The 26,518-nt window shown below is 43.2% G+C and overlaps 1 protein-coding gene and 9 non-coding genes across 10 annotated transcripts in view; 1 reads left to right on the top strand and 9 right to left on the bottom strand.

The window, feature by feature from the left end:
* Positions 1-1,415: 1,415 nt before the first annotated feature.
* On the bottom strand, positions 1,416-1,487 carry trnae-cuc (transfer RNA glutamic acid (anticodon CUC)). The gene has a single exon. It is a non-coding gene; the product is annotated as a tRNA-Glu (tRNA).
* A 1,302-nt stretch (positions 1,488-2,789) lies between these two features.
* Positions 2,790-26,518, top strand: part of LOC137348716 (probable DNA double-strand break repair Rad50 ATPase) — a 72,931-nt gene continuing 49,202 nt past the window's right edge. The window contains exons 1-10 of the mRNA XM_068013973.1: positions 2,790-2,863; positions 4,673-4,759; positions 7,364-7,450; positions 10,061-10,147; positions 12,758-12,844; positions 15,455-15,541; positions 18,152-18,238; positions 20,850-20,936; positions 23,547-23,633; positions 26,244-26,330. Of these exons, the coding sequence (XP_067870074.1) occupies positions 2,790-2,863; positions 4,673-4,759; positions 7,364-7,450; positions 10,061-10,147; positions 12,758-12,844; positions 15,455-15,541; positions 18,152-18,238; positions 20,850-20,936; positions 23,547-23,633; positions 26,244-26,330 (857 nt within the window). The remainder of the gene's footprint in view (positions 2,864-4,672; positions 4,760-7,363; positions 7,451-10,060; positions 10,148-12,757; positions 12,845-15,454; positions 15,542-18,151; positions 18,239-20,849; positions 20,937-23,546; positions 23,634-26,243; positions 26,331-26,518) is intronic.
* trnae-cuc (transfer RNA glutamic acid (anticodon CUC)) lies at positions 4,114-4,185 on the bottom strand. Its single transcript has one exon. It is a non-coding gene; the product is annotated as a tRNA-Glu (tRNA).
* trnae-cuc (transfer RNA glutamic acid (anticodon CUC)) lies at positions 6,806-6,877 on the bottom strand. The gene has a single exon. It is a non-coding gene; the product is annotated as a tRNA-Glu (tRNA).
* Positions 9,503-9,574, bottom strand: trnae-cuc (transfer RNA glutamic acid (anticodon CUC)). Its single transcript has one exon. It is a non-coding gene; the product is annotated as a tRNA-Glu (tRNA).
* Positions 12,200-12,271, bottom strand: trnae-cuc (transfer RNA glutamic acid (anticodon CUC)). The gene has a single exon. It is a non-coding gene; the product is annotated as a tRNA-Glu (tRNA).
* On the bottom strand, positions 14,897-14,968 carry trnae-cuc (transfer RNA glutamic acid (anticodon CUC)). The gene has a single exon. It is a non-coding gene; the product is annotated as a tRNA-Glu (tRNA).
* Positions 17,594-17,665, bottom strand: trnae-cuc (transfer RNA glutamic acid (anticodon CUC)). The gene has a single exon. It is a non-coding gene; the product is annotated as a tRNA-Glu (tRNA).
* trnae-cuc (transfer RNA glutamic acid (anticodon CUC)) lies at positions 20,291-20,362 on the bottom strand. Its single transcript has one exon. It is a non-coding gene; the product is annotated as a tRNA-Glu (tRNA).
* Positions 25,686-25,757, bottom strand: trnae-cuc (transfer RNA glutamic acid (anticodon CUC)). The gene has a single exon. It is a non-coding gene; the product is annotated as a tRNA-Glu (tRNA).

The following is a 26,518-nucleotide window of genomic DNA, read 5'->3' as shown; positions in this document are numbered from 1 at the left end:
TCACAGGGATCAGTGCTGGGACCTCAACTGTTTGCAATTTATATCAATGTCTTTGCTGCCAAAGCCGAATTTATGATAGCTAAATTTGCCAATGACTGTAAGCAAGGTGGAAAGAAAACAGACAAGCGGAATTAAAGAGTCTACAAACGGATATAGAATGGTCAGGTGAGTGTGGAGAACTTTGCCAAATGTGAGAAAAGTCAATGCGTCCACTATGGCAGGAAGAATGGAAAAGCTGCATACTATATAAATGGAGAGAGATTGAGGAGCTCGGTTCTACAAAGGGATGTGGGTGTCCTGGTTCATGAATCACAAACGATTAATATGCAGGTACAGCAAGTGATTAGGAAGTCAAATGGAATGGGGTTTTTGTAAGAGGAATCAAGTATACAAGTATCAAGGCTTTACTGCAGCTGTACAGGGCCTTGGTGAAAGCACATCTGGATTAATGTGTACATTTTCGCTTTCCTTATTTGAAGCAAGATGTAATTGCATTAAACGCACTTCAGAGAAGGTGGACTCAACTAATTCCGAGAATGATGGCCTTTTTTATACTCATTGGAGTTTAAAAAGTGTGAAGTGATCTTTCTGAAACATATAGGATCCTGAAAGCACTTGATAGAGTGGTTATCGGGAGGATGTTTCCTCTTTTGGGAAGACTAATACCATGGGGCACAGTTTAAGACTAGATTTTTTTGCAAGTCAGAGTTAAAGAGGATTATCTGTTCTCAATGTCTGTGGAATTCGCTACCCCATAAAGCAGGGGAGGCCGAATGTTTGAATTTATTCAAGGCTGAGTTAGATCAGTTTTTGATAGGCAGGGGACTGAAGGGTTATGGAGGTGAGACAGGAAAGTGGAGTTGGGACACAACCAGATCAGCCATCTAGTGATCAAATTGTGAAGCAATCTTGAAGGGTCAAATGGCTTCTACTCCAAAAATGTTCAAGTCACAGAAAGAGTCCACCCGGCCTAAGTCCAATGTTCCGATCATGACAATGTACTGCTGTCGAGAAACATTCAATTATAGAAAGAGACCATTGCACCTGGCGTACTTGTTTGATAGAGCAGCTGTGATTGGTTGACCAGGGGTGCAATTAGAGGTGGTTTGCACAGCAGGGAGAAAATGCAGTCCCCTTCTCCTGCATCTTCATCTGTGCAGGGAGTATATTGTTGTGCGGTGCAACCTTGCACAGCCCTTGACTTGTTTTCGTGCATTCCCTGGGATGTGTCTCCGTGCTTGTTATGGAGCTGATCCAACCGAGACTTGTTGAGCTCGAATGAAGAATCAGCAACCTGGAGCTTCAATTGTGTTTCACATTCCCCGGACATTGGGAGAGGTGCAGAACATTGTCTGCCTTAATAGAGCAGAGAAGACATGTTGGTGAATGCTCCCGTCACAAACAAGAAATGTTGTTTCCCTGGCCAGGAATCGAACCCGGGCCGCAGCGGTGAGAGCGCCGAATCCTAACCACTAGACCACCAGGGACGCTGCGAAGCATCCCTGTCGGTTAAGTCATCCACACTGTTTCCATTTGTCGCTTTTGGACACTTTGCCCACAGATTTGTTTCAGGCACAAAACGGCATATTTAGTCACGATATAGAAGTCTTGTTCAGCCAATAACAACATGAAATGGACACTGAGCTGAAACAGTGACACAAGCCGCGGACGGACAAGTTTCAATTTGCAAATCACACAAACTTGCTGACTAAGGATCCTGTGAAAGCTCACGGCATGCACAGTTGTCACACATCAATAGACACAACTGGTACACATCAAATTCAAGCAAATTCATGTAAGATCTACTTCTGCTTCTATCACTGCTCTTTCTCCAGCTTCTTCTGCTCCTCCAGCTCCCAGGTGATTCGCTGCTTGACGCAAACACACCGAATTCACGAAACCCAGCTTTACGTGAAATGCAGGTGTGGGAATGAAAGATGCAGGACATTGAAAAGCATTAATTTTTTTTTACAGAAAAGTGATTAATTACGTCTCTGTTTCCACTGTAGAAGAGTTGGAAAAGCTGCCAAAGAAACTTAAAAATCAAGAGGTGAAAAGGAGGTAGGAAATTAAAACTTTCATCATCAATCGATAAAATCTGCTGGGAGAAATGTTGGACCTGAAGGCTGAAAAGACCCAAAGAACAGATGGCCTGCCTCCTAGGCTCTTAAAAGGAGTGGCTGCAGAGATTGTCGAGGCTTTGATAATAATCTTCCAAAATTCTTGATGTTTTGGAAGATTGCAGTGGACTGGGAAAGTGCAAATATAATTTCTTTATTCCAGAAGGGAGTGAGGCAGAAAGTAGGAAACGATAGGCCAGTTAGCCAAACATCTAGCATGGGGAAATTACTCGAGTTGATTATTATGGAGGTTATCGCAGGATACTTAGAAAATGAGCATGGGATTAGACAGAGTGAACATGGTTATGTGAAAGGGAAATGCCGTTTAACTGATTTATTAGAGCTCCTCGAGGAAGTAACACGCAAGGTGGATAAAAGGAGCCTGTAGTTGTGGTGTACATAGCTTTCCAAAAGGCATTTGATAAGACGCCACCTCAAAGGTTACTACACAAGATAAGAAAACATCATGCAGGGGTAACATATTAGCCTGGATAAAGGACAGGTTGGCGAACAGGAAACAGTCGTTCAAAAAAGAAAAAATATTGTTTTCTTGTTGGCAAGCTATCACTTGTGGAGTGTCACAGGGATCAGTGCTGGGACCTCAACTGTTTGCAATTTATATCAATGTCTTTGCTGCCAAAGCCGAATTTATGATAGCTAAATTTGCCAATGACTGTAAGCAAGGTGGAAAGAAAACAGACAAGCGGAATTAAAGCGTCTACAAACGGATATAGAATGGTCAGGTGAGTGTGGAGAACTTTGCCAAATGTGAGAAAAGTCAATGCGTCCACTATGGCAGGAAGAATGGAAAAGCTGCATACTATATAAATGGAGAGAGATTGAGGAGCTCGGTTCTACAAAGGGATGTGGGTGTCCTGGTTCATGAATCACAAACGATTAATACGCAGGTACAGCAAGTGATTAGGAAGTCAAATGGAATGGGGTTTTTGTAAGAGGAATCAAGTATACAAGTATCAAGGCTTTACTGCAGCTGTACAGGGCCTTGGTGAAAGCACATCTGGATTAATGTGTACATTTTCGCTTTCCTTATTTGAAGCAAGATGTAATTGCATTAAACGCACTTCAGAGAAGGTGGACTCAACTAATTCCGAGAATGATGGCCTTTTTTATACTCATTGGAGTTTAAAAAGTGTGAAGTGATCTTTTTGAAACATATAGGATCCTGAAAGCACTTGATAGAGTGGTTATCGGGAGGATGTTTCCTCTTTTGGGAAGACTAATACCATGGGGCACAGTTTAAGACTAGATTTGTTTGCAAGTCAGAGTTAAAGAGGATTATCTGTTCTCAATGTCTGTGGAATTCGCTACCCCATAAAGCAGGGGAGGCCGGATGTTTGAATTTATTCAAGGATGAGTTGGATCAGTTTTTGATAGGCAGGGGACTGAAGGGTTATGGAGGTGAGACAGGAAAGTGGAGTTGGGACACAACCAGATCAGCCATCTAGTGATCAAATTGTGAAGCAATCTTGAAGGGTCAAATGGCTTTTACTCCAAGAATGTTCAAGTCACAGAAAGAGTCCACCCGGCCTAAGGCCCATGTTCCGATCATGACGATGGACTGCTGTCGAGAAACATTCAATTATAGAAAGAGACCATTGCACCTGGCGTGCTTGTTTGATAGAGCAGCTGTGATTGGTTGACCAGGGGTGCAATTAGAGGTGGTTTGCACAGCAGGGAGAAAATGCTGTCCCCTTCTCCTGCATCTTCATCTGTGCAGGGAGTATATTGTTGAGCAGTGCAACCTTGCACAGCCCTTGACTTGTTTTCGTGCATTCCCTGGGATGTGTCTCCGTGCTTGTTATGGAGCTGATCCAACCGAGACTTGTTGAGCTCGAATGAAGAATCAGCAACCTGGAGCTTCAATTGTGTTTCACATTCCCCAGACATTGGGAGAGGTGCAGAACATTGTCTGCCTTAATAGAGCAGAGAAGACATGTTGGTGAATGCTCCCGTCACAAACAAGAAATGTTGCTTCCCTGGCCGGGAACCGAACCCGGGCCGCAGCGGTGAGAGCGCCGAATCCTAACCACTAGACCACCAGGGACGCTATCAAGAATCCATGTAGGTTAAGTCATCCACACTGTTTCCATTTTTCGCTTTTGGACACTTTGCCCACAGATTTGTTTCAGGCACAAAACGGCATATTTAGTCACGATATAGAAGTCTTGTTCAGCCAATAACAACATGAAATGGACACTGAGCTGAAACAGTGACACAAGCCGCGGACGGACAAGTTTCAATTTGCAAATCACACAAACTTGCTCACTGTGGCTCGTGTGAAAGCACACGGCATGCACAGTTGTCACACATCAATAGATACAACTGGTACACATCAATTTCAAGCAAATTCATGTAAGATCTACTTCTGCTTCCATCACTGCTCTTTCTCCAGCTTCTTCTGCTCCTCCAGCTCCCAGGTAATTAGCTGCTTGACGCAAACACACTGAATTCACGAAACCCAGCTTTACGTGAAATGCAGGTGTGGGAATGAAAGATGCAGGACATTGAAAAGCATTAATTTTTTTTTACAGAAAAGTGATTAATTACGTCTCTGTTTCCACTGTAGAAGAGTTGGAAAAGCTGCCAAAGAAACTTAAAAATCAAGAGGTGAAAAGGAGGTAGGAAATTAAAACTTTCGTCATCAATCGATAAAATCTGCTGGGAAAAATGTTGGACCTGAAGGCTGAAAAGACCCCAAGAACAGATGGCCTGCCTCCTAGGCTCTTAAAAGGAGTGGCTGCAGAGATTGTCGAGGCTTTGGTTATAATCTTCCAAAATTCTTGATGTTTTGGAAGATCGCAGTGGACTGGGAAAGTGCAAATATAATTTCTTTATTCCAGAAGGGAGCGAGGCAGAAAGTAGGAAACGATAGGCCAGTTAGCCAAACATCTAGCATGGGGAAATTACTCGAGTTGATTATTATGGAGGTTATCGCAGGATACTTAGAAAATGAGCATGGGATTAGACAGAGTGAACATGGTTATGTGAAAGGGAAATGCCGTTTAACTGATTTATTAGAGCTCCTCGAGGAAGTAACAAGCAAGGTGGATAAAAGGAGCCTGTAGTTGTGGTGTACATAGCTTTCCAAAAGGCATTTGATAAGACGCCACCTCAAAGGTTACTACACAAGATAAGAAAACATCATGCAGGGGTAACATATTAGCCTGGATAAAGGACAGGTTGGCGAACAGGAAACAGTCGTTCAAAAAAGAAAAAATATTGTTTTCTGGTTGGCAAGCTATCACTTGTGGAGTGTCACAGGGATCAGTGCTGGGACCTCAACTGTTTGCAATTTATATCAATGTCTTTGCTGCCAAAGCCGAATTTATGATAGCTAAATTTGCCAATGACTGTAAGCAAGGTGGAAAGAAAACAGACAAGCGGAATTAAAGAGTCTACAAACGGATATAGAATGGTCAGGTGAGTGTGGAGAACTTTGCCAAATGTGAGAAAAGTCAATGCGTCCACGTTGGCAGGAAGAATGGAAAAGCTGCATACTATATAAATGGAGAGAGATTGAGGAGCTCGGTTCTACAAAGGGATGTGGGTGTCCTGGTTCATGAATCACAAACGATTAATACGCAGGTACAGCAAGTGATTAGGAAGTCAAATGGAATGGGGTTTTTGTAAGAGGAATCAAGTCTACAAGTATCAAGGCTTTACTGCAGCTGTACAGGGCCTTGGTGAAAGCACATCTGGATTAATGTGTACATTTTCGCTTTCCTTATTTGAAGCAAGATGTAATTGCATTAAACGCACTTCAGAGAAGGTGGACTCAACTAATTCCGAGAATGATGGCCTTTTTTATACTCATTGGAGTTTAAAAAGTGTGAAGTGATCTTTTTGAAACATATAGGATCCTGAAAGCACTTGATAGAGTGGTTATCGGGAGGATGTTTCCTCTTTTGGGAAGACTAATACCATGGGGCACAGTTTAAGACTAGATTTTTTTGCAAGTCAGAGTTAAAGAGGATTATGTGTTCTCAATGTCTGTGGAATTCGCTACCCCATAAAGCAGGGGAGGCCGGATGTTTGAATTTATTCAAGGCTGAGTTAGATCAGTTTTTGATAGGCAGGGGACTGAAGGGTTATGGAGGTGAGACAGGAAAGTGGAGTTGGGACACAACCAGATCAGCCATCTAGTGATCAAATTGTGAAGCAATCTTGAAGGGTCAAATGGCTTCTACTCCAAGAATGTTCAAGTCACAGAAAGAGTCCACCCGGCCTAAGTCCCATGTTCCGATCATGACGATGTACTGCTGTCGAGAAACATTCAATTGTAGAAAGAGACCATTGCACCTGGTGTGCTGGTTTGATAGAGCAGCTGTGATTGGTTGACCAGGGGTGCAATTAGAGGTGGTTTGCACAGCAGGGAGAAAATGCGGTCCCCTTCTCCTGCATCTGTGCAGGGAGTATATTGTTGAGCGGTGCAACCTTGCACAGACCTTGACTTGTTTTCGTGCATTCCCTGGGACGGGTCTCCGTGCTTGTTATGGAGCTGATCCAACCGAGACTTGTTGAGCTCGAATGAAGAATCAGCAACCTGGAGCTTCAATTGTGTTTCACATTCCCCGGACATTGGGAGAGGTGCAGAACATTGTCTGCCTTAATAGAGCAGAGAAGACATGTTGGTGAATGCTCCCGTCACAAACAAGAAATGTTGTTTCCCTGGCCAGGAATCGAACCCGGGCCGCAGCGGTGAGAGCGCCGAATCCTAACCACTAGACCACCAGGGACGCTGCGAAGCATCCCTGTCGGTTAAGTCATCCACACTGTTTCCATTTGTCGCTTTTGGACACTTTGCCCACAGATTTGTTTCAGGCACAAAACGGCATATTTAGTCACGATATAGAAGTCTTGTTCAGCCAATAACAACATGAAATGGACACTGAGCTGAAACAGTGACACAAGCCGCGGACGGACAAGTTTCAATTTGCAAATCACACAAACTTGCTGACTAAGGATCCTGTGAAAGCTCACGGCATGCACAGTTGTCACACATCAATAGATACAACTGGTCCACATCAATTTCAAGCAAATTCATGTAAGATCTACTTCTGCTTCTATCACTGCTCTTTCTCCAGCTTCTTCTGCTCCTCCAGCTCCCAGGTGATTAGCTGCTTGACGCAAACACACTGAATTCACGAAACCCAGCTTTACGTGAAATGCAGGTGTGGGAATGAAAGATGCAGGACATTGAAAAGCATTAATTTTTTTAACAGAAAAGTGATTAATTACGTCTCTGTTTCCACTGTAGAAGAGTTGGAAAAGCTGCCAAAGAAACTTAAAAATCAAGAGGTGAAAAGGAGGTAGGAAATTAAAACTTTCGTCATCAATCGATAAAATCTGCTGGGAAAAATGTTGGACCTGAAGGCTGAAAAGACCCCAAGAACAGATGGCCTGCCTCCTAGGCTCTTAAAAGGAGTGGCTGCAGAGATTGTCGAGGCTTTGGTTATAATCTTCCAAAATTCTTGATGTTTTGGAAGATCGCAGTGGACTGGGAAAGTGCAAATATAATTTCTTTATTCCAGAAGGGAGCGAGGCAGAAAGTAGGAAACGATAGGCCAGTTAGCCAAACATCTAGCATGGGGAAATTACTCGAGTTGATTATTATGGAGGTTATCGCAGGATACTTAGAAAATGAGCATGGGATTAGACAGAGTGAACATGGTTCTGTGAAAGGGAAATGCCGTTTAACTGATTTATTAGAGCTCCTCGAGGAAGTAACAAGCAAGGTGGATAAAAGGAGCCTGTAGTTGTGGTGTACATAGCTTTCCAAAAGGCATTTGATAAGACGCCACCTCAAAGGTTACTACACAAGATAAGAAAACATCATGCAGGGGTAACATATTAGCCTGGATAAAGGACAGGTTGGCGAACAGGAAACAGTCGTTCAAAAAAGAAAAAATATTGTTTTCTGGTTGGCAAGCTATCACTTGTGGAGTGTCACAGGGATCAGTGCTGGGACCTCAACTGTTTGCAATTTATATCAATGTCTTTGCTGCCAAAGCCGAATTTATGATAGCTAAATTTGCCAATGACTGTAAGCAAGGTGGAAAGAAAACAGACAAGCGGAATTAAAGAGTCTACAAACGGATATAGAATGGTCAGGTGAGTGTGGAGAACTTTGCCAAATGTGAGAAAAGTCAATGCGTCCACTATGGCAGGAAGAATGGAAAAGCTGCATACTATATAAATGGAGAGAGATTGAGGAGCTCGGTTCTACAAAGGGATGTGGGTGTCCTGGTTCATGAATCACAAACGATTAATACGCAGGTACAGCAAGTGATTAGGAAGTCAAATGGAATGGGGTTTTTGTAAGAGGAATCAAGTATACAAGTATCAAGGCTTTACTGCAGCTGTACAGGGCCTTGGTGAAAGCACATCTGGATTAATGTGTACATTTTCGCTTTCCTTATTTGAAGCAAGATGTAATTGCATTAAACGCACTTCAGAGAAGGTGGACTCAACTAATTCCGAGAATGATGGCCTTTTTTATACTCATTGGAGTTTAAAAAGTGTGAAGTGATCTTTTTGAAACATATAGGATCCTGAAAGCACTTGATAGAGTGGTTATCGGGAGGATGTTTCCTCTTTTGGGAAGACTAATACCATGGGGCACAGTTTAAGACTAGATTTTTTTGCAAGTCAGAGTTAAAGAGGATTATGTGTTCTCAATGTCTGTGGAATTCGCTACCCCATAAAGCAGGGGAGGCCGGATGTTTGAATTTATTCAAGGCTGAGTTAGATCAGTTTTTGATAGGCAGGGGACTGAAGGGTTATGGAGGTGAGACAGGAAAGTGGAGTTGGGACACAACCAGATCAGCCATCTAGTGATCAAATTGTGAAGCAATCTTGAAGGGTCAAATGGCTTCTACTCCAAGAATGTTCAAGTCACAGAAAGAGTCCACCCGGCCTAAGTCCCATGTTCCGATCATGACGATGTACTGCTGTCGAGAAACATTCAATTATAGAAAGAGACCATTGCACCTGGTGTGCTTGTTTGATAGAGCAGCTGTGATTGGTTGACCAGGGGTGCAATTAGAGGTGGTTTGCACAGCAGGGAGAAAATGCGGTCCCCTTCTCCTGCATCTTCATCTGTGCAGGGAGTATATTGTTGAGCGGTGCAACCTTGCACAGACCTTGACTTGTTTTCGTGCATTCCCTGGGATGTGTCTCCGTGCTTGTTGTGGAGCTGATCCAACCGAGACTTGTTGAGCTCGAATGAAGAATCAGCAACCTGGAGCTTCAATTGTGTTTCACATTCCCCAGACATTGGGAGAGGTGCAGAACATTGTCTGCCTTAATGGAGCAGAGAAGACATGTTGGTGAATGCTCCCGTCACAAACAAGAAATGTTGTTTCCCTGGCCGGGAATCGAACCCGGGCCGCAGTGGTGAGAGCGCCAAATCCTAACCACTAGACCACCAGGGACGCTGCAAAGCATCCCTGTCGGTTAAGTCATCCACACTGTTTCCATTTTTCGCTTTTGGACACTTTGCCCACAGATTTGTTTCAGGCACAAAACGGCATATTTAGTCACAATATAGAAGTCTTGTTCAGCCAATAACAACATGAAATGGACACTGAGCTGAAACAGTGACACAAGCCGCGGACGGACAAGTTTCAATTTGCAAATCACACAAACTTGCTCACTGTGGCTCCTGTGAAAGCACACGGCATGCACAGTTGTCACACATCAATAGATACAACTGGTACACATCAATTTCAAGCAAATTCATGTAAGATCTACTTCTGCTTCTATCACTGCTCTTTCTCCAGCTTCTTCTGCTCCTCCAGCTCCCAGGTGATTAGCTGCTTAACGCAAACACACTGAATTCACGAAACCCAGCTTTACGTGAAATGCAGGTGTGGGAATGAAAGATGCAGGACATTGAAAAGCATTAATTTTTTTTACAGAAAAGTGATTAATTACGTCTCTGTTTCCACTGTAGAAGAGTTGGAAAAGCTGCCAAAGAAACTTAAAAATCAAGAGGTGAAAAGGAGGTAGGAAATTAAAACTTTCGTCATCAATCGATAAAATCTGCTGGGAAAAATGTTGGACCTGAAGGCTGAAAAGACCCCAAGAACAGATGGCCTGCCTCCTAGGCTCTTAAAAGGAGTGGCTGCAGAGATTGTCGAGGCTTTGGTTATAATCTTCCAAAATTCTTGATGTTTTGGAAGATCGCAGTGGACTGGGAAAGTGCAAATATAATTTCTTTATTCCAGAAGGGAGCGAGGCAGAAAGTAGGAAACGATAGGCCAGTTAGCCAAACATCTAGCATGGGGAAATTACTCGAGTTGATTATTATGGAGGTTATCGCAGGATACTTAGAAAATGAGCATGGGATTAGACAGAGTGAACATGGTTATGTGAAAGGGAAATGCCGTTTAACTGATTTATTAGAGCTCCTCGAGGAAGTAACAAGCAAGGTGGATAAAAGGAGCCTGTAGTTGTGGTGTACATAGCTTTCCAAAAGGCATTTGATAAGACGCCACCTCAAAGGTTACTACACAAGATAAGAAAACATCATGCAGGGGTAACATATTAGCCTGGATAAAGGACAGGTTGGCGAACAGGAAACAGTCGTTCAAAAAAGAAAAAATATTGTTTTCTGGTTGGCAAGCTATCACTTGTGGAGTGTCACAGGGATCAGTGCTGGGACCTCAACTGTTTGCAATTTATATCAATGTCTTTGCTGCCAAAGCCGAATTTATGATAGCTAAATTTGCCAATGACTGTAAGCAAGGTGGAAAGAAAACAGACAAGCGGAATTAAAGAGTCTACAAACGGATATAGAATGGTCAGGTGAGTGTGGAGAACTTTGACAAATGTGAGAAAAGTCAATGCGTCCACTATGGCAGGAAGAATGGAAAAGCTGCATACTATATAAATGGAGAGAGATTGAGGAGCTCGGTTCTACAAAGGGATGTGGGTGTCCTGGTTCATGAATCACAAACGATTAATACGCAGGTACAGCAAGTGATTAGGAAGTCAAATGGAATGGGGTTTTTGTAAGAGGAATCAAGTATACAAGTATCAAGGCTTTACTGCAGCTGTACAGGGCCTTGGTGAAAGCACATCTGGATTAATGTGTACATTTTCGCTTTCCTTATTTGAAGCAAGATGTAATTGCATTAAACGCACTTCAGAGAAGGTGGACTCAACTAATTCCGAGAATGATGGCCTTTTTTATACTCATTGGAGTTTAAAAAGTGTGAAGTGATCTTTTTGAAACATATAGGATCCTGAAAGCACTTGATAGAGTGGTTATCGGGAGGATGTTTCCTCTTTTGGGAAGACTAATACCATGGGGCACAGTTTAAGACTAGATTTTTTTGCAAGTCAGAGTTAAAGAGGATTATGTGTTCTCAATGTCTGTGGAATTCGCTACCCCATAAAGCAGGGGAGGCCGGATGTTTGAATTTATTCAAGGCTGAGTTAGATCAGTTTTTGATAGGCAGGGGACTGAAGGGTTATGGAGGTGAGACAGGAAAGTGGAGTTGGGACACAACCAGATCAGCCATCTAGTGATCAAATTGTGAAGCAATCTTGAAGGGTCAAATGGCTTCTACTCCAAGAATGTTCAAGTCACAGAAAGAGTCCACCCGGCCTAAGTCCCATGTTCCGATCATGACGATGTACTGCTGTCGAGAAACATTCAATTATAGAAAGAGACCATTGCACCTGGTGTGCTTGTTTGATAGAGCAGCTGTGATTGGTTGACCAGGGGTGCAATTAGAGGTGGTTTGCACAGCAGGGAGAAAATGCGGTCCCCTTCTCCTGCATCTTCATCTGTGCAGGGAGTATATTGTTGAGCGGTGCAACCTTGCACAGACCTTGACTTGTTTTCGTGCATTCCCTGGGATGTGTCTCCGTGCTTGTTGTGGAGCTGATCCAACCGAGACTTGTTGAGCTCGAATGAAGAATCAGCAACCTGGAGCTTCAATTGTGTTTCACATTCCCCAGACATTGGGAGAGGTGCAGAACATTGTCTGCCTTAATGGAGCAGAGAAGACATGTTGGTGAATGCTCCCGTCACAAACAAGAAATGTTGTTTCCCTGGCCGGGAATCGAACCCGGGCCGCAGCGGTGAGAGCGCCGAATCCTAACCACTAGACCACCAGGGACGCTGCAAGGCATCCCTGTCGGTTAAGTCATCCACACTGTTTCCATTTTTCGCTTTTGGACACTTTGCCCACAGATTTGTTTCAGGCACAAAACGGCATATTTAGTCACAATATAGAAGTCTTGTTCAGCCAATAACAACATGAAATGGACACTGAGCTGAAACAGTGACACAAGCCGCGGACGGACAAGTTTCAATTTGCAAATCACACAAACTTGCTCACTGTGGCTCCTGTGAAAGCACACGGCATGCACAGTTGTCACACATCAATAGATACAACTGGTACACATCAATTTCAAGCAAATTCATGTAAGATCTACTTCTGCTTCTATCACTGCTCTTTCTCCAGCTTCTTCTGCTCCTCCAGCTCCCAGGTGATTAGCTGCTTGACGCAAACATACTGAATTCACGAAACCCAGCTTTACATGAAATGCAGGTGTGGGAATGAAAGATGCAGGACATTGAAAAGCATTAATTTTTTTTACAGAAAAGTGATTAATTACGTCTCTGTTTCCACTGTAGAAGAGTTGGAAAAGCTGCCAAAGAAACTTAAAAATCAAGAGGTGAAAAGGAGGTAGGAAATTAAAACTTTCGTCATCAATCGATAAAATCTGCTGGGAAAAATGTTGGACCTGAAGGCTGAAAAGACCCCAAGAACAGATGGCCTGCCTCCTAGGCTCTTAAAAGGAGTGGCTGCAGAGATTGTCGAGGCTTTGGTTATAATCTTCCAAAATTCTTGATGTTTTGGAAGATCGCAGTGGACTGGGAAAGTGCAAATATAATTTCTTTATTCCAGAAGGGAGCGAGGCAGAAAGTAGGAAACGATAGGCCAGTTAGCCAAACATCTAGCCTGGGGAAATTACTCGAGTTGATTATTATGGAGGTTATCGCAGGATACTTAGAAAATGAGCATGGGATTAGACAGAGTGAACATGGTTCTGTGAAAGGGAAATGCCGTTTAACTGATTTATTAGAGCTCCTCGAGGAAGTAACAAGCAAGGTGGATAAAAGGAGCCTGTAGTTGTGGTGTACATAGCTTTCCAAAAGGCATTTGATAAGACGCCACCTCAAAGGTTACTACACAAGATAAGAAAACATCATGCAGGGGTAACATATTAGCCTGGATAAAGGTCAGGTTGGCGAACAGGAAACAGTCGTTCAAAAAAGAAAAAATATTGTTTTCTGGTTGGCAAGCTATCACTTGTGGAGTGTCACAGGGATCAGTGCTGGGACCTCAACTGTTTGCAATTTATATCAATGTCTTTGCTGCCAAAGCCGAATTTATGATAGCTAAATTTGCCAATGACTGTAAGCAAGGTGGAAAGAAAACAGACAAGCGGAATTAAAGAGTCTACAAACGGATATAGAATGGTCAGGCGAGTGTGGAGAACTTTGCCAAATGTGAGAAAAGTCAATGCGTCCACTATGGCAGGAAGAATGGAAAAGCTGCATACTATATAAATGGAGAGAGATTGAGGAGCTCGGTTCTACAAAGGGATGTGGGTGCCCTGGTTCATGAATCACAAACGATTAATACGCAGGTACAGCAAGTGATTAGGAAGTCAAATGGAATGGGGTTTTTGTAAGAGGAATCAAGTATACAAGTATCAAGGCTTTACTGCAGCTGTACAGGGCCTTGGTGAAAGCACATCTGGATTAATGTGTACATTTTCGCTTTCCTTATTTGAAGCAAGATGTAATTGCATTAAACGCACTTCAGAGAAGGTGGACTCAACTAATTCCGAGAATGATGGCCTTTTTTATACTCATTGGAGTTTAAAAAGTGTGAAGTGATCTTTTTGAAACATATAGGATCCTGAAAGCACTTGATAGAGTGGTTATCGGGAGGATGTTTCCTCTTTTGGGAAGACTAATACCATGGGGCACAGTTTAAGACTAGATTTTTTTGCAAGTCAGAGTTAAAGAGGATTATGTGTTCTCAATGTCTGTGGAATTCGCTACCCCATAAAGCAGGGGAGGCCGGATGTTTGAATTTATTCAAGGCTGAGTTAGATCAGTTTTTGATAGGCAGGGGACTGAAGGGTTATGGAGGTGAGACAGGAAAGTGGAGTTGGGACACAACCAGATCAGCCATCTAGTGATCAAATTGTGAAGCAATCTTGAAGGGTCAAATGGCTTCTACTCCAAGAATGTTCAAGTCACAGAAAGAGTCCACCCGGCCTAAGTCCCATGTTCCGATCATGACGATGTACTGCTGTCGAGAAACATTCAATTATAGAAAGAGACCATTGCACCTGGTGTGCTTGTTTGATAGAGCAGCTGTGATTGGTTGACCAGGGGTGCAATTAGAGGTGGTTTGCACAGCAGGGAGAAAATGCGGTCCCCTTCTCCTGCATCTTCATCTGTGCAGGGAGTATATTGTTGAGCGGTGCAACCTTGCACAGACCTTGACTTGTTTTCGTGCATTCCCTGGGATGTGTCTCCGTGCTTGTTGTGGAGCTGATCCAACCGAGACTTGTTGAGCTCGAATGAAGAATCAGCAACCTGGAGCTTCAATTGTGTTTCACATTCCCCAGACATTGGGAGAGGTGCAGAACATTGTCTGCCTTAATGGAGCAGAGAAGACATGTTGGTGAATGCTCCCGTCACAAACAAGAAATGTTGTTTCCCTGGCCGGGAATCGAACCCGGGCCGCAGCGGTGAGAGCGCCGAATCCTAACCACTAGACCACCAGGGACGCTGCAAGGCATCCCTGTCGGTTAAGTCATCCACACTGTTTCCATTTTTCGCTTTTGGACACTTTGCCCACAGATTTGTTTCAGGCACAAAACGGCATATTTAGTCACAATATAGAAGTCTTGTTCAGCCAATAACAACATGAAATGGACACTGAGCTGAAACAGTGACACAAGCCGCGGACGGACAAGTTTCAATTTGCAAATCACACAAACTTGCTCACTGTGGCTCCTGTGAAAGCACACGGCATGCACAGTTGTCACACATCAATAGATACAACTGGTACACATCAATTTCAAGCAAATTCATGTAAGATCTACTTCTGCTTCTATCACTGCTCTTTCTCCAGCTTCTTCTGCTCCTCCAGCTCCCAGGTGATTAGCTGCTTGACGCAAACATACTGAATTCACGAAACCCAGCTTTACATGAAATGCAGGTGTGGGAATGAAAGATGCAGGACATTGAAAAGCATTAATTTTTTTTACAGAAAAGTGATTAATTACGTCTCTGTTTCCACTGTAGAAGAGTTGGAAAAGCTGCCAAAGAAACTTAAAAATCAAGAGGTGAAAAGGAGGTAGGAAATTAAAACTTTCGTCATCAATCGATAAAATCTGCTGGGAAAAATGTTGGACCTGAAGGCTGAAAAGACCCCAAGAACAGATGGCCTGCCTCCTAGGCTCTTAAAAGGAGTGGCTGCAGAGATTGTCGAGGCTTTGGTTATAATCTTCCAAAATTCTTGATGTTTTGGAAGATCGCAGTGGACTGGGAAAGTGCAAATATAATTTCTTTATTCCAGAAGGGAGCGAGGCAGAAAGTAGGAAACGATAGGCCAGTTAGCCAAACATCTAGCCTGGGGAAATTACTCGAGTTGATTATTATGGAGGTTATCGCAGGATACTTAGAAAATGAGCATGGGATTAGACAGAGTGAACATGGTTCTGTGAAAGGGAAATGCCGTTTAACTGATTTATTAGAGCTCCTCGAGGAAGTAACAAGCAAGGTGGATAAAAGGAGCCTGTAGTTGTGGTGTACATAGCTTTCCAAAAGGCATTTGATAAGACGCCACCTCAAAGGTTACTACACAAGATAAGAAAACATCATGCAGGGGTAACATATTAGCCTGGATAAAGGTCAGGTTGGCGAACAGGAAACAGTCGTTCAAAAAAGAAAAAATATTGTTTTCTGGTTGGCAAGCTATCACTTGTGGAGTGTCACAGGGATCAGTGCTGGGACCTCAACTGTTTGCAATTTATATCAATGTCTTTGCTGCCAAAGCCGAATTTATGATAGCTAAATTTGCCAATGACTGTAAGCAAGGTGGAAAGAAAACAGACAAGCGGAATTAAAGAGTCTACAAACGGATATAGAATGGTCAGGCGAGTGTGGAGAACTTTGCCAAATGTGAGAAAAGTCAATGCGTCCACTATGGCAGGAAGAATGGAAAAGCTGCATACTATATAAATGGAGAGAGATTGAGGAGCTCGGTTCTACAAAGGGATGTGGGTGCCCTGGTTCATGAATCACAAACGATTAATACGCAGGTACAGCAAGTGATTAGGAAGTCAAATGGAATGGGGTTTTTGTAAGAGGAATCAAGTATACAAGTATCAAGGCTTTACTGCAGCTGTACAGGGCCTTGGTGAAAGCACATCTGGATTAATGTGTACATTTTCGCTTTCCTTATTTGAAGCAAGATGTAATTGCATTAAACGCACTTCAGAGAAGGTGGACTCAACTAATTCCGAGAATGATGGCCTTTTTTATACTCATTGGAGTTTAAAAAGTGTGAAGTGATCTTTTTGAAACATATAGGATCCTGAAAGCACTTGATAGAGTGGTTATCGGGAGGATGTTTCCTCTTTTGGGAAGACTAATACCATGGGGCACAGTTTAAGACTAGATTTTTTTGCAAGTCAGAGTTAAAGAGGATTATCTGTTCTCAATGTCTGTGGAATTCGCTACCCCATAAAGCAAGGGAGGCCCGATGTTTGAATTTATTCAAGGCTGAGTTAGATCAGTTTTTGATAGGCAGGGGACTGAAGGGTTATGGAGGTGAGACAGGAAAGTGGAGTTGGGACACAACCAGATCAGCCATCTAGTGATCAAATTGTGAAGCAATCTTGAAGGGTCAAATGGCTTCTACTCCAAGAATGTTCAAGTCACAGAAAGAGTCCACCCGGCCTAAGTCCCATGTTCCGATCATGACGATGTACTGCTGTCGAGAAACATTCAATTATAGAAAGAGACCATTGCACCTGGTGTGCTTGTTTGATAGAGCAGCTGTGATTGGTTGACCAGGGGTGCAATTAGAGGTGGTTTGCACAGCAGGGAGAAAATGCGGTCCCCTTCTCCTGCATCTTCATCTGTGCAGGGAGCATATTGTTGAGCGGTGCAACCTTGCACAGACCTTGACTTGTTTTCGTGCATTCCCTGGGATGTGTCTCCGTGCTTGTTATGGAGCTGATCCAACCGAGACTTGTTGAGCTCGAATGAAGAATCAGCAACCTGGAGCTTCAATTGTGTTTCACATTCCCCAGACATTGGGAGAGGTGCAGAACATTGTCTGCCTTCATGGAGCAGAGAAGACATGTTGGTGAATGCTCCCGTCACAAACAAGAAATGTTGCTTCCCTGGCCGGGAATCGAACCCGGGCCGCAGCGGTGAGAGCGCCGAATCCTAACCACTAGACCACCAGGGACGCTGCAAAGCATCCCTGTAGGTTAAGTCATCCACACTGTTTCCATTTTTCGCTTTTGGACACTTTGCCCACAGATTTGTTTCAGGCACAAAACGGCATATTTAGTCACAATATAGAAGTCTTGTTCAGCCAATAACAACATGAAATGGACACTGAGCTGAAACAGTGACACAAGCCGCGGACGGACAAGTTTCAATTTGCAAATCACACAAACCTGCTCACTGTGGCTCCTGTGAAAGCACACGGCATGCACAGTTGTCACACATCAATAGATACAACTGGTACACATCAATTTCAAGCAAATTCATGTAAGATCTACTTCTGCTTCTATCACTGCTCTTTCTCCAGCTTCTTCTGCTCCTCCAGCTCCCAGGTGATAAGCTGCTTGACGCAAACACACTGAATTCACGAAACCCAGCTTTACGTGAAATGCAGGTGTGGGAATGAAAGATGCAGGACATTGAAAAGCATTAATTTTTTTTACAGAAAAGTGATTAATTACGTCTCTGTTTCCACTGTAGAAGAGTTGGAAAAGCTGCCAAAGAAACTTAAAAATCAAGAGGTGAAAAGGAGGTAGGAAATTAAAACTTTCGTCATCAATCGATAAAATCTGCTGGGAAAAATGTTGGACCTGAAGGCTGAAAAGACCCCAAGAACAGATGGCCTGCCTCCTAGGCTCTTAAAAGGAGTGGCTGCAGAGATTGTCGAGGCTTTGGTTATAATCTTCCAAAATTCTTGATGTTTTGGAAGATCGCAGTGGACTGGGAAAGTGCAAATATAATTTCTTTATTCCAGAAGGGAGCGAGGCAGAAAGTAGGAAACGATAGGCCAGTTAGCCAAACATCTAGCATGGGGAAATTACTCGAGTTGATTATTATGGAGGTTATCGCAGGATACTTAGAAAATGAGCATGGGATTAGACAGAGTGAACATGGTTCTGTGAAAGGGAAATGCCGTTTAACTGATTTATTAGAGCTCCTCGAGGAAGTAACAAGCAAGGTGGATAAAAGGAGCCTGTAGTTGTGGTGTACATAGCTTTCCAAAAGGCATTTGATAAGACGCCACCTCAAAGGTTACTACACAAGATAAGAAAACATCATGCAGGGGTAACATATTAGCCTGGATAAAGGACAGGTTGGCGAACCGGAAACAGTCGTTCAAAAAAGAAAAAATATTGTTTTCTGGTTGGCAAGCTATCACTTGTGGAGTGTCACAGGGATCAGTGCTGGGACCTCAACTGTTTGCAATTTATATCAATGTCTTTGCTGCCAAAGCCGAATTTATGATAGCTAAATTTGCCAATGACTGTAAGCAAGGTGGAAAGAAAACAGACAAGCGGAATTAAAGAGTCTACAAACGGATATAGAATGGTCAGGTGAGTGTGGAGAACTTTGCCAAATGTGAGAAAAGTCAATGCGTCCACAATGGCAGGAAGAATGGAAAAGCTGCATACTATATAAGTGGAGAGAGATTGAGGAGCTCGCTTCTACAAAGGGATGTGGGTGTCCTGGTTCATGAATCACAAACGATTAATACACAGGTACAGCAAGTGATTAGGAAGTCAAATGGAATGGGGTTTTTGTAAGAGGAATCAAGTATGCAAGTATCAAGGCTTTACTGCAGCTGTACAGGGCCTTGGTGAAAGCACATCTGGATTAATGTGTACATTTTCGCTTTCCTTATTTGAAGCAAGATGTAATTGCATTAAACGCACTTCAGAGAAGGTGGACTCAACTAATTCCGAGAATGATGGCCTTTTTTATACTCATTGGAGTTTAAAAAGTGTGAAGTGATCTTTTTGAAACATATAGGATCCTGAAAGCACTTGATAGAGTTGTTATCGGGAGGATGTTTCCTCTTTTGGGAAGACTAATACCATGGGGCAGAGTTTAAGACTAGATTTTTTTGCAAGTCAGAGTTAAAGAGGATTATCTGTTCTCAATGTCTGTGGAATTCGCTACCCCATAAAGCAGGGGAGGCCAGATGTTTGAATTTATTCAAGGCTGAGTTAGATCAGTTTTTGATAGGCAGGGGACTGAAGGGTTATGGAGGTGAGACAGGAAAGTGGAGTTGGGACACAACCAGATCAGCCATCTAGTGATCAAATTGTGAAGCAATCTTGAAGGGTCAAATGGCTTCTACTGCAAGAATGTTCAAGTCACAGAAAGAGTCCACCCGGCCTAGGTCCCATGTTCCGATCATGACGATGTACTGCTGTCGAGAAACATTCAATTATAGAAAGAGACCATTGCACCTGGTGTGCTTGTTTGATAGAGCAGCTGTGATTGGTTGACCAGGGGTGCAATTAGAGGTGGTTTGCACAGCAGGGAGAAAATGCGGTCCCCTTCTCCTGCATCTTCATCTGTGCAGGGAGTATATTGTTGAGCGGTGCAACCTTGCACAGCCCTTGACTTGTTTTCGTGTATTCCCTGGGATGTGTCTCCGTGCTTGTCATGGAGCTGATCCAACCGAGACTTGTTGAGCTCGAATGAAGAATCAGCAACCTGGAGCTTCAATTGTGTTTCACATTCCCCAGACATTGGGAGAGGTGCAGAACATTGTGTGCCTTAATAGAGCAGAGAAGACATGTTGGTGAATGCTCCCGTCACAAACAAGAAATGTTGTTTCCCTGGCCGGGAATCGAAACCGGGCCGCAGCGGTGAGAGCGCCGAATCCTAACCACTAGACCACCAGGGACACTGCAAAGCATACCTGTAGGTTAAGTCATCCACACTGTTTCCATTTTTCGCTTTTGGACACTTTGCCCACAGATTTGTTTCAGGCACAAAACGGCATATTTAGTCACAATATAGAAGTCTTGTTCAGCCAATAACAACATGAAATGGACACTGAGCTGAAACAGTGACACAAGCCGCGGACGGACAAGTTTCAATTTGCAAATCACACAAACTTGCTCACTGTGGCTCCTGTGAAAGCACACGGCATGCACAGTTGTCACACATCAATAGATACAACTGGTACACATCAATTTCAAGCAAATTCATGTAAGATCTACTTCTGCTTCTATCACTGCTCTTTCTCCAGCTTCTTCTGCTCCTCCAGCTCCCAGGTGATTAGCTGCTTGACGCAAACACACTGAATTCACGAAACCCAGCTTTACGTGAAATGCAGGTGTGGGAATGAAAGATGCAGGACATTGAAAAGCATTAATTTTTTTTTACAGAAAATTGATTAATTACGTCTCTGTTTCCACTGTAGAAGAGTTGGAAAAGCTGCCAAAGAAACTTAAAAATCAAGAGGTGAAAAGGAGGTAGGAAATTAAAACTTTCGTCATCAATCGATAAAATCTGCTGGGAAAAATGTTGGACCTGAAGGCTGAAAAGACCCCAAGAACAGATGGCCTGCCTCCTAGGCTCTTAAAAGGAGTGGCTGCAGAGATTGTCGAGGCTTTGGTTATAATCTTCCAAAATTCTTGATGTTTTGGAAGATCGCAGTGGACTGGGAAAGTGCAAATATAATTTCTTTATTCCAGAAGGGAGCGAGGCAGAAAGTAGGAAACGATAGGCCAGTTAGCCAAACATCTAGCATGGGGAAATTACTCGAGTTGATTATTATGGAGGTTATCGCAGGATACTTAGAAAATGAGCATGGGATTAGACAGAGTGAACATGGTTATGTGAAAGGGAAATGCCGTTTAACTGATTTATTAGAGCTCCTCGAGGAAGTAACAAGCAAGGTGGATAAAAGGAGTCTGTTGTTGTGGTGTACATAGCTTTCCAAAAGGCATTTGATAAGACGCCACCTCAAAGGTTACTACACAAGATAAGAAAACATCATGCAGGGGTAACATATTAGTCTGGATAAAGGACAGGTTGGCGAACAGGAAACAGTCGTTCAAAAAAGAAAAAATATTGTTTTCTGGTTGGCAAGCTATCACTTGTGGAGTGTCACAGGGATCAGTGCTGGGACCTCAACTGTTTGCAATTTATATCAATGTCTTTGCTGCCAAAGCCGAATTTATGATAGCTAAATTTGCCAATGACTGTAAGCAAGGTGGAAAGAAAACAGACAAGCGGAATTAAAGAGTCTACAAACGGATATAGAATGGTCAGGTGAGTGTGGAGAACTTTGCCAAATGTGAGAAAAGTCATTGCGTCCACTATGGCAGGAAGAATGGAAAAGCTGCATACTATAGAAATGGAGAGAGATTGAGGAGCTCGGTTCTACAAAGGGATGTGGGTGTCCTGCTTCATGAATCACAAACGATTAAAACGCAGGTACAGCAAGTGATTAGGAAGTCAAATGGAATGGGGTTTTTGTAAGAGGAATCAAGTCTACAAGTATCAAGGCTTTACTGCAGCTGTACAGGGCCTTGGTGAAAGCACATCTGGATTATTGTGTACATTTTCGCTTTCCTTATTTGAAGCAAGATGTAATTGCTTTAAACGCACTTCAGAGAAAGTGGACTCAACTAATTCCGAGAATGATGGCCTTTTTTATACTCATTGGAGTTTAAAAAGTGTGAAGTGATCTTTTTGAAACATATAGGATCCTGAAAGCACTTGATAGAGTGGTTATCGGGAGGATGTTTCCTCTTTTGGGAAGACTAATACCATGGGGCACAGTTTAAGACTAGATTTTTTTGCAAGTCAGAGTTAAAGAGGATTATCTGTTCTCAATGTCTGTGGAATTTGCTACCCCATAAAGCAGGGGAGGCCGGATGTTTGAATTTATTCAAGGCTGAGTTAGATCAGTTTTTGATAGGCAGGGGACTGAAGGGTTATGGAGGTGAGACAGGAAAGTGGAGTTGGGACACAACCAGATCAGCCATCTAGTGATCAAATTGTGAAGCAATCTTGAAGGGTCAAATGGCTTCTACTCCAAGAATGTTCAAGTCACAGAAAGAGTCCACCCGGCCTAAGTCCCATGTTCCGATCATGACGATGTACTGCTGTCGAGAAACATTCAATTATAGAAAGAGACCATTGCACCTGGTGTGCTTGTTTGATAGAGCAGCTGTGATTGGTTGACCAGGGGTGCAATTAGAGGTGGTTTGCACAGCAGGGAGAAAATGCTGTCCCCTTCTCCTGCATCTTCATCTGTGCAGGGAGTATATTGTTGAGCAGTGCAACCTTGCACAGCCCTTGACTTGTTTTCGTGCATTCCCTGGGATGTGACTCCGTGCTTGTTATGGAGCTGATCCAACCGAGACTTGTTGAGCTCGAATGAAGAATCAGCAACCTGGAGCTTCAATTGTGTTTCACATTCCCCAGACATTGGGAGAAGTGCAGAACATTGTCTGCCTTAAGAGAGCAGAGAAGACATGTTGGTGAATGCTCCCGTCACAAACAAGAAATGTTGCTTCCCTGGCCGGGAACCGAACCCGGGCCGCAGCGGTGAGAGCGCCGAAACCTAACCACTAGACCACCAGGGACGCTGCCAAGCATCCCTGTAGGTTAAGTCATCCACACTGTTTCCATTTTTCGCTTTTGGACACTTTGCCCACAGATTTGTTTCAGGCACAAAACGGCATATTTAGTCACGATATAGAAGTCTTGTTCAGCCAATAACAACATGAAATGGACACTGAGCTGAAACAGTGACACAAGCCGCGGACGGACAAGTTTCAATTTGCAAATCACACAAACTTGCTCACTGTGGCTCCTGTGAAAGAACACGGCATGCACAGTTGTCACACATCAATAGATACAACTGGTACACATCAATTTCAAGCAAATTCATGTAAGATCTACTTCTGCTTCTATCACTGCTCTTTCTCCAGCTTCTTCTGCTCCTCCAGCTCCCAGGTAATTAGCTGCTTGATGCAAACACACTGAATTCACGAAACCCAGCTTTCCGTGAAATGCAGGTGTGGGAATGAAAGATGCAGGACATTGAAAAGCATTAATTTTTTTTACAGAAAAGTGATTAATTACGTCTCTGTTTCCACTGTAGAAGAGTTGGAAAAGTTGCCAAAGAAACTTAAAAATCAAGAGGTGAAAAGGAGGTAGGAAATTAAAACTTTCGTCATCAATCGATAAAATCTGCTGGGAAAAATGTTGGACCTGAAGGCTGAAAAGACCCCAAGAACAGATGGCCTGCCTCCTAGGCTCTTAAAAGGAGTGGCTGCAGAGATTGTCGAGGCTTTGGTTATAATCTTCCAAAATTCTTGATGTTTTGGAAGATCGCAGTGGACTGGGAAAGTGCAAATATAATTTCTTTATTCCAGAAGGGAGCGAGGCAGAAAGTAGGAAACGATAGGCCAGTTAGCCAAACATCTAGCATGGGGAAATTACTCGAGTTGATTATTATGGAGGTTATCGCAGGATACTTAGAAAATGAGCATGGGATTAGACAGAGTGAACATGGTTATGTGAAAGGGAAATGCCGTTTAACTGATTTATTAGAGCTCCTCGAGGAAGTAACAAGCAAGGTGGATAAAAGGAGCCTGTAGTTGTGGTGTACATAGCTTTCCAAAAGGCATTTGATAAGACGCCACCTCAAAGGTTACTACACAAGATAAGAAAACATCATGCAGGGGTAACATATTAGCCTGGATAAAGGACAGGTTGGCGAACAGGAAACAGTCGTTCAAAAAAGAAAAAATATTGTTTTCTGGTTGGCAAGCTATCACTTGTGGAGTGTCACAGGGATCAGTGCTGGGACCTCAACTGTTTGCAATTTATATCAATGTCTTTGCTGCCAAAGCCGAATTTATGATAGCTAAATTTGCCAATGACTGTAAGCAAGGTGGAAAGAAAACAGACAAGCGGAATTAAAGAGTCTACAAACGGATATAGAATGGTCAGGTGAGTGTGGAGAACTTTGCCAAATGTGAGAAAAGTCAATGCGTCCACTATGGCAGGAAGAATGGAAAAGCTGCATACTACATAAATGGATAGAGATTGAGGAGCTCGGTTCTACAAAGGGATGTGGGTGTCCTGGTTCATGAATCACAAACGATTAATACGCAGGTACAGCAAGTGATTAGGAAGTCAAATGGAATGGGGTTTTTGTAAGAGGAATCAAGTATACAAGTATCAAGGCTTTACTGCAGCTGTACAGGGCCTTGGTGAAAGCACATCTGGATTAATGTGTACATTTTCGCTTTCCTTATTTGAAGCAAGATGTAATTGAATTAAACGCACTTCAGAGAAGGTGGACTCAACTAATTCCGAGAATGATGGCCTTTTTTATACTCATTGGAGTTTAAAAAGTGTGAAGTGATCTTTTTGAAACATATAGGATCCTGAAAGCACTTGATAGAGTGGTTATCGGGAGGATGTTTCCTCTTTTGGGAAGACTAATACCATGGGGCACAGTTTAAGACTCGATTTTTTTGCAAGTCAGAGTTAAAGAGGATTATCTGTTCTCAATGTCTGTGGAATTCGCTACCCCATAAAGCAGGGGAGGCCGGATGTTTGAATTTATTCAAGGCTGAGTTAGATCAGTTTTTGATAGGCAGGGGACTGAAGGGTTATGGAGGTGAGACAGGAAAGTGGAGTTGGGACACAACCAGATCAGCCATCTAGTGATCAAATTGTGAAGCAATCTTGAAGGGTCAAATGGCTTCTACTCCAAGAATGTTCAAGTCACAGAAAGAGTCCACCCGGCCTAAGTCCCATGTTCCGATCATGACGATGTACTGCTGTCGAGAAACATTCAATTATAGAAAGAGACCATTGCACCTGGTGTGCTTGTTTGATAGAGCAGCTGTGATTGGTTGACCAGGGGTGCAATTAGAGGTGGTTTGCACAGCAGGGAGAAAATGCGGTCCCCTTCTCCTGCATCTTCATCTGTGCAGGGAGTATATTGTTGAGCGGTGCAACCTTGCACAGACCTTGACTTGTTTTCGTGCATTCCCTGGGATGTGTCTCCGTGCTTGTTATGGAGCTGATCCAACCGAGACTTGTTGAGCTCGAATGAAGAATCAGCAACCTGGAGCTTCAATTGTGTTTCACATTCCCCAGACATTGGGAGAGGTGCAGAACATTGTCTGCCTTAATGGAGCAGAGAAGACATGTTGGTGAATGCTCCCGTCACAAACAAGAAATGTTGTTTCCCTGGCCGGGAATCGAACCCGGGCCGCAGCGGTGAGAGCGCCGAATCCTAACCACTAGACCACCAGGGACGCTGCAAAGCATCCCTGTAGGTTAAGTCATCCACACTGTTTCCATTTTTCGCTTTTGGACACTTTGCCCACAGATTTGTTTCAGGCACAAAACGGCATATTTAGTCACAATATAGAAGTCTTGTTCAGCCAATAACAACATGAAATGGACACTGAGCTGAAACAGTGACACAAGCCGCGGACGGACAAGTTTCAATTTGCAAATCACACAAACTTGCTCACTGTGGCTCCTGTGAAAGCACACGGCATGCACAGTTGTCACACATCAATAGATACAACTGGTACACATCAATTTCAAGCAAATTCATGTAAGATCTACTTCTGCTTCTATCACTGCTCTTTCTCCAGCTTCTTCTGCTCCTCCAGCTCCCAGGTGATTAGCTGCTTGACGCAAACACACTGAATTCACGAAACCCAGCTTTACGTGAAATGCAGGTGTGGGAATGAAAGATGCAGGACATTGAAAAGCATTAATTTTTTTTACAGAAAAGTGATTAATTACGTCTCTGTTTCCACTGTAGAAGAGTTGGAAAAGCTGCCAAAGAAACTTAAAAATCAAGAGGTGAAAAGGAGGTAGGAAATTAAAACTTTCGTCATCAATCGATAAAATCTGCTGGGAAAAAATGTTGGACCTGAAGGCTGAAAAGACCCCAAGAACAGATGGCCTGCCTCCTAGGCTCTTAAAAGGAGTGGCTGCAGAGATTGTCGAGGCTTTGGTTATAATCTTCCAAAATTCTTGATGTTTTGGAAGATCGCAGTGG

This window comes from Heterodontus francisci, chromosome 34 (genome assembly GCF_036365525.1).
Source record: "Heterodontus francisci isolate sHetFra1 chromosome 34, sHetFra1.hap1, whole genome shotgun sequence".
Lineage (NCBI taxonomy): Eukaryota > Metazoa > Chordata > Chondrichthyes > Heterodontiformes > Heterodontidae > Heterodontus > Heterodontus francisci.
Note: the sequence above shows the minus strand (reverse complement) of the source record. Positions and strands in the feature narration are given on the sequence as shown.